General features: G+C 36.5%; 1 protein-coding gene across 1 annotated transcript in view; it reads left to right on the forward strand.

Moving 5' to 3' along the window:
- HSD17B4 (hydroxysteroid (17-beta) dehydrogenase 4) overlaps positions 1 to 7,332 on the forward strand; it is a 62,794-nt gene extending 55,462 nt beyond the window's left edge. Inside the window, exons 23-24 of the mRNA XM_009893793.1 lie at positions 4,988 to 5,115; positions 6,973 to 7,332. Coding sequence (XP_009892095.1) covers positions 4,988 to 5,115; positions 6,973 to 7,062 — 218 coding nt within the window. The 3' untranslated portion in view covers positions 7,063 to 7,332. The remainder of the gene's footprint in view (positions 1 to 4,987; positions 5,116 to 6,972) is intronic.
- The last annotated feature ends 694 nt before the right edge of the window (positions 7,333 to 8,026 follow it).

An 8,026-nucleotide genomic window follows, 5' to 3' on the forward strand; every position in this document is an offset into this window, starting at 1 on the left:
TTCCCTTATTAAATTTGTTACATAGTTGTGCTGGCTTGTCTTCTAATTTTTTTACTTGTCACTTTTGCACAGTATCTGTTGTTTTTTGCAACAGTGCTGTTGTGAAAACTGCAGCAATTGACAGCACTAGAAACAATCTGGGCCCTGCAGCTCGTTGCTGTCTTGCTCAATGATTGTAGCTCCAGCATCTTCCGCTAATGTCCTTGAGCCTCTTAAGATCTGGGTGGGAAGCAAATAAGAGAAAGCAGCAGTATTAAGGACCGCTGTGAAATTCGTTCTCATGTACACAGTCGTTCCGTTGTTCTCTGAACTTTAAGGAACCAAAGGTTTTCCAAAAATTTTGTATTTATTTTTAGTGTTTTACTTTAATTGCAACTGTAACCATTTGATCTCTGTTCTTTGCAGTAAGCCAAGATTTTTGTTTATTACTTTAAATGCATGGGGATTTGTGAATTGGATTTAGCTTTTGTTATTACAGAGATACTTCTTGATGGTACCAGTAATATTAATAACACTAGTCTATTTAATTAGCGATGACCTTTACTTTTGTGTAATTCTCTGTGGATGGTGTGGAGGCATTAGGGGCATGTAGAACCACTGATCTTGCACTCAGCATGTCAAATTTTGGACAGCTCATTCACTATCTAAACAACATTGAACTGTAGCCATTAACAACTGGTCTTAATTAGTGGTATTTCTTTGCAGAACCAAGCTGTTCTAATATAAGAGGATGCTGAAAATCCTCTTTAGAAGGTAAAGCAATACAGATTTTGGCAGTGTCAAAATTGAAGGCATAAGCTTAGTGGAACTGGTGCTGTCTTCCTATTTTTTAACAAAATTCTGAATTGAGCCCCTCCAGCTTGGACTTCTCTGGTTGGCTTCACTACCTGAAGCATGCTTTGTGCTCTCCTGCATATTTATTACTGTAAAACAATTGCCTTTTTTTCCAATGGTTATAAAATAGTTTTTTTAGAGTTAATCTACTTCATTTCAAGTTCGCTTTCCATAGAGAAAATACATTGCCACTGAGATTTGTTAGCTGACAGTTAATGGCTGTCTAGAACAGTACTCAGAAGTGTTTACCCATCTGTTGCTTTTCATCATGCTTCTGAAGGCCCTGCTGAAGGCAGAAGATACTTCTGTTCCTTTCTACTTCTCAGAAGAATAAAACTTTGTTAGGAGAACTGGGGAGAAATTGTTATGTGCACTTGATCGTGAACATGTGACAAATTACGGCAAAACTGCTTAATAATTTATGATGTGATATGACTTCAAGCAATGAAGACTGGGTGACACTTTGTTCCATTTGCTTTGAGGATGAGTCTTGTATTGCAGTTACTTACCCTCTGTAAAGCAGAATAAAAGCCCAACCAAAACCAACAAAAAGTAGTCTGAGCCCTTAATATTTCTCTCCTAGAAATGGTAAGGCACTCTTCGAAGGCAAAGCAAAACCTGTGCCCCAAATCTTAGATTTTTAGGCTGTTTGGCTACCTGCTATAGAATATCAGTATCTAGTGTTTTAGTCTGTATATGGGTGATTTTTTTGACCTTTTTATTATGTCTCTTGACAACAGCATCTTATGAACAATAATAATTCATAGATATTTAATTGCTGTAATATAACACATATACAAGTAAAAATTAAAACTTGAAGGATCCACTGAAACTGCTTGATTCTGCTTTTCTGCCAGGTGTGTAATACGAAAATTTTACATATTTAAGCAGCTAGTTGATTTTTAAAAGGGACTTCAGCTTTAAGTTTAATTTGTGTTGCTACACGCGGTATTGAGGGGTACCACACCCATGTTTCAAACTTCTGGGTTTGTATGGGGTGGATCAGCCATGTGAATGGCCAGAAGAGCTGTATCTGTAGCAGTCACAGAGGGCTACATGTTCTCAGGAACAAAGAACACTGGAGACACTTTTGGGCACTCATCTGTTACGGCTAGCAGTGGAGCTGCACTAGCAGTGTGCGAGGTGGTTGCCTGGCGGCTGCCCAGGTCCATCAGCCACCTGAGCACTGACACAGCTACGCCAGTACCAAGTCATTATCAAGCTGGCTGCTACACTCATAGTACAGCATGCACGCTGCAGTGACGAGCCAGTAGCTATAACCATAGAGACGCGTATCCAGGAGATGAGTGTAGACGACATGTATGGGAGACTTGCATCAAGACTGTTTCCTGCTACAGCAGACAGCTGTGTTATATAGCTTTAGCTCATAAGGTTGTATTTTACAAGAAGGCACCCTCTCTCTTCATTTTGGAAAGATAGACTTTTTCTGCTCTGGTTGGAATCTGATCTGGTATTTGCTCATTTCTTCCATTGCTAGTTTATATCCATTGCCCATGTGCCAGTGCTGTACTTTAGTCTCACTTGTCATCTGAATACTCTTTTAAAATACCAGCATATGGTGTATTTTGGATTACTCTTTCTCCACTTTGATTCACTAAAATTTACCCACTAGGGCTTATGTATCAAGTTTTGGGATTTCATTTTTTCCTGCTAGTTCCTTTGGGGTTTTGGGTGGCTTTTTTTTTTTTTCTCCTGACTGCTTGCATTAGAAATATCCTAACTTATTTATGATAAAGCTTTAAAAAAGGGGTGCATCAAGTAACAGTAAAAGGTCCTTCATGTTTTTGTGAAAAAGACTATTTGTTGTCACAAAGCTCTTCTCTTTTGTGGCTGCTGTGTTTTGTTTTGTTTTTTTTTCTCTGTTAGTAAAAATCATAACGCTCTTTAAAAAGAATAAAGAGGAAATGGAAATGATATTTTCGTGTTTTGGGGAAAAGTGTACTATTAGATTGGTCCTTTTTTTTTTTTTTAGAATTTCTAATAAGTTTTAATTTGAGATGAGTTAAGGATTTGATGTGATTAAACATAGCAGTTTTGTCCACGGTACCATAATTATGCTATATTTACAGGCATATTTGTGCTTTGAGAGCTCACAATTAATTATAGACATGGACTGTTAAGCAATACTCTTGAGATTTGTATAGGAAATGGAGAAGGAGAACAGGGAGTCTAACAATGTTAAGTATGTACTATATTCGAATTAAAATCTAGGAGTTGTTAGAACTTGCCTGATTGACCACACCTTTTTCATGCTAACTTTTTGTCATCTAAACTTTACATTGCTGAGATTGATGGGTAAGTATTATCAATGAGATATATCAAAACTGCTTTCCCAGCCAGTGCTTAGTAGAGAAGGAGAAGAGGGTCGGTTGTGTCTTGGAAGTTATGTTACGCTTTCAGCATCTGGATTCCCTTCTGGAACAGTCTGGGAAGGGTAGAGACAGCCAAAAAAAGTATTTAAAAATAAATAATTAAGAACTGTAAGCATCCTAGAAAAACATGTGCGTCTTGTGACTTACTATGTGGGGCTTCCTCATCTGTGCTATTGCCTCAAAGGGTGCTCAGTTTGACTATGTTGGTATGGTTTGTAACATTGGTAGCATTTGAGTAGAGGTGTATTTTTAAAAGCACATTGACAGTTAAGCTTGGTTAACTTAATCTGAGGTGCTGGTATCTACTGTGAAACTTGCACTTCATCATTCAATAGATGATTCTTTTAATTTTTTTTTTGAACAACAGTCTGTGCCTGCATAACCTACAGGAGCAAGGTTTAAAGGCTTGCTTGCTATGTTATACTGTATAGGAGCTGTTTTGGGTCAAAATAATGTTACACAGCTGCTACCCACAAACATAGAAGGTATAGATTGTTCATCTGGTGCTCAGTAATTATTATTTTTTTCTTTCTTCTCTTACTGCATCAAGTTTGTGATCTCCCATAAACCTGTTCTGGAATTATCATTTGCTTTAAAATCAAATAGATAATAATCCAGTATGTCACTTCTCTCTAAGCATTATTGTACACTTAATTCCCCTTCTACTTTTATTATAGCTGGATAAATGTTACTTAGAACAGATTTCAGAAAATGAAAGACCTAACTCAAACAGACAAAAGCTATTTCCAGTCTGTATAGTTCACCTTACCCTTTCAGAAAAAATATTTGAAAAAAAATACAAAGGAGGTAGTTTGTGCAGAAATAAGTCTCCATAGTTAGGCCAATGTCTCAAAATTTGTCAACTAAGACAAACCAACTCACGGTATTAGTATTGGCTGGGCAGCCATTATTCTGTGATTAGAGATGTTATGTCCTTATGGGAATATCCACTTGAATAAAGATTTTGTTTTGTGATTCAAAAGCAGGGGGAGACCAAGAGGAAAAGGTGTAAAGGGAAAGACTGGGAATTTGCAAAATCTGAGAATCATTTGGCAGACCACATCCTGTCAAAATATTCTTCTAATATTCTTCTAAACAAATGACACAATACCTGATAGTGTTAGCCTTGTAATGGATTATTTTGGCAAGTCATTTGGTGTGGGAAAAGTGCTCTGAAGCTCTACACATTTTGAGGAATTTTTGACTTTTCAGAAGAGAAAGACAGATATTTGGCAAGGGTTTAACTGCTCTTTGCATGAAGCAGAGCAGACTTTATTGCCTGTGGGGCACAATGGGGAAAGTGCAGCAGCATGTTTGAACACCACCACATGTGCCTTCTCTGAACATAGGATGATGGTTTAAAACATTTAGTTTTAAAGTTAGTTTAAAACATTTAGTTTTAAAATTAGTTCTTATTAACTTCAACATTTTTGCAGTAATTGCAATAATTAGTATCTTGTGAATCTTAAGTGTTTAAAAATGGGGTTTGCCATCTAAGCAAGAGTTTTCAAATGGTGGTCCTTGCTGTAAACTCCTTCTACCTTAGTACAAGAGTAATTTTTTTTTCCTATTCTAATCTCAATTATTTTATTTCATTAAAGAACAAGATTTAAAACCCTTTCATTTTCTAAGTGACTGTTAGCTCAAGATTTATGTTTATACTAGATGCTTCATAATAATTGATAGGGAGAGTAGTGTTTTTTAGACTGAAAACTTCATCTGTATCTTGAAATAAAACTATCTTTGCTGCTTCTTCTCAGCAATTGACTTAAAGAATGGCTCTGGAGCAGTGTATCAAGGACCTGCAAGAGGTTCTGCTGATACTACCTTCAGTCTCTCGGACGAGGATTTCATGGACGTGGTACAAGGAAAGACCAACCCCCAAAAGGTAAAACCTGTGCATCACAGACATACTCACTTGCATGGGGACATACTATTTGCTGTGAATCAAGCTCTGGTTCATGACTGTATGCATTCTGAAATCCGCAACACTGGATGTTTCAACAGTGCAAACTAGAGTCAGATGAGGTATAAGCGCATCATTACCTTCTACTGAATTAGTCAGAGGACATGATGAAGAACTTATGCCGTCTTTATCATCCTGAGACAAAGATACCTCAAATGACATAAAGCCTGGTCGTACAAAGTTACTAGTTTGTTTGTTTCCCGGCACTTCACAATATATGATTTGCAAGGTTAGGGTTTTGTCAGTTTGATCATTGAGGATGTTTTGGTTGGTCATGTTGCAGGAAGTTGGTATTTGTTGCAGCATTCTGATTTACTGCTACTACTGCAGCAAAGAGAAATCTCAGACAATGCATGCATGTAAGATCCATTGAAACTGGTCGAAATTTCCCTTTCTTAAGGGAAAGAAAGATTTGAGAAAGATAAGTAATCTTGGGCTGCACTTGTAGCTTCTTGAAGTAATCAACTGCTTAAAACTACTAATTTTACTAATAAAAATGCCTTGTGTAAAACTAAATTAAACTGTCACAAATTTAATATGTCAGCTTACAGATTAAAGCTTGAGCAAATGAAAACTTTAATTAAGCTCATCATATATCAAACAGTTCCTTTTCTTTGATCCCGAGCAGAAGTTGTTGGGAGACTTTGATTGTAAAATTGGGGACTAACGATGATCGCAAATGTTTGTTATAAGTCCTACATACCACATGAGTAAAATGCTTTGTGGTCCTCTGTACATAGCAGGCATAAAGCATAAACAAACAAGACGTTGACGTGTAATCTTCAGAACAGTGATTGCAGTTCACGAACACTATCTGTTCTTAAGGATTAGTATTTCCTTTGAGTTTCTGTGAAGTTTTTCATCTAAAGAAGCTCAAAGCATCTATTCAAATTCCTTTCTGCTGGCTCTGTCTATTCCTTATTTGAATGTATTTCAAGTTAATGGAACTATGCAAAAGCACATTGTTTCAGAACTTTCAAAGAGCTTTCAAATTGCCAAGCCACAGCGAAGCAAAACTAGTTTTAAAAAAATACTGAACTAGATTGAAACAGAGTATACGGCTCTTTGAAGCAGGGACAATAAAAATGTAATATATCAGCATTTCAGTGAAAATATGGGTTGTTGCATGATTCTGCAAATGCAACAAAATCTTGTTTAGTTCCGTTTTGTTGTAATATGCTATGTATAAAGCCAGCACATTTCTTTGGAATATGTGTCTATGTATATTGTGTAAGTTCCTGTTTGGATTTGTTATGAATTTGAGTGAGTAGTTGCTGACCTTTTCATTAGGCCTTTAATTTTCCTTAAATGGCGTTTTCATTCCACTTTCTCATTTCATATAAGGATATAAGGCTTTCTATAGCATAGGGAGGGGAGTACTGGGAGCTTTGTTTTTATGCCCTGGTGAAGTTTTGCCATCAGCTTCTGTGAAGAAGTTTGTGTTACACCAGGAGTCCTCTTTGCTATAGGTAGAAAAGAAATGAAGGCCACTGAAGTTGTTTTGTATTTATTTTTTTTCCCCTGAGTGGTAGACTTGGCCTTGCCTGCACTCTAGATAGAAAACTGTGATTCTGGATGCTGTTAAAATTGAACTTGCGTGATTTTCTTTTAATAAGCAATGGGCATTACACACCGAAGGCTCTCTTCTGAGCACTAAACAACCACACTTACCTTGTTTGGTTCTAGCAGCTCTTGGGATTGTGAGTGAACAGTTGAATGCATTTCTTTTTTTTTTTTCTTTTTTTTTTTTTTTTCTTTTCCCTCCTCTGCTTTTTGTAGGCATTCTTTTCTGGTAAACTAAAAGTGAAGGGGAACATCATGCTGAGCCAGAAATTGGAAATGATCCTGAAAGATTATGCCAAACTCTGAACTGCTTGATTGTGTACCACAGCAGCGAAGAACTTCAGAAGACAGAAACTTCAATTAGTTCAGAACCAATGATTGAAACATTTACAGGCTACTTAATATCAGTATACTGATTCATTATACTGCTAATATACAAGCTGTTTTAATTGCTGTATGCAGAAAATTATGAAATGAACATAACTGTTAATATTTGTCCTTTTTTTTCTCTGCAATGATAAAGAATCATACTTTTCTTATTGCACGCCTTTATCTAAATAAAATGTATGTAGTTCTCACGAAGATGCATATATTTCTATATTAATTCTGAAGGAAATGAAACCAATACACATATTTGATATCGCCTTGTATGTGTCTGTCAGTCTTCATTTATATTGCCTCAGACTGTCTAATTTCTATGAATCTAGCTGGTTTATTATTAAAATTAACATTATTTTTTTGTCTTAAGTTCTCATGATCCCATTAAAACAACTGGAAGTCAGTTCCATTTATTTACGCCTTGTCATTATGGTTTTTTTTGCTCTTCGGGGAAAAAACTTGAAATTTAGCTCTTCCCACCTTATTTAGACAGTCATTTTTTTATAAGTTACACTTAGAAATTACATGGAAAGTGGTAAGTATTAATTCTTTGGGGGAAACTTTTCTGTCTAAGAGGTATAACACTGTAGGCAAATTGTTCATGTAGATGCATTCTCAGGAGGGCAGCATCATGGCAACAAGGAAAGGTATACGAGTGAATCCCTCATTTTGTACCTATGGCCAGAACTGAGAGAGCAGCTGTGGCTGTATGTTTTCCTGAATACAGTATGCTTTTAATCACTGATAGTCATGTGAACACCTGGAAATTGGATTTCACTAATGATGTGGCCAACATTTCGTGTTCTCGGTATCTTGTTTTTGTCATTCAGACTTGTTCTCTGTTGATATGTTCTGAAGAATTCAGGCATCTAAGGCTTGTCTCCTTGGTCAG

The sequence above is a fragment of the Charadrius vociferus genome, unplaced genomic scaffold (genome assembly GCF_000708025.1).
Source record: "Charadrius vociferus isolate BGI_N301 unplaced genomic scaffold, ASM70802v2 scaffold158, whole genome shotgun sequence".
Lineage (NCBI taxonomy): Eukaryota > Metazoa > Chordata > Aves > Charadriiformes > Charadriidae > Charadrius > Charadrius vociferus.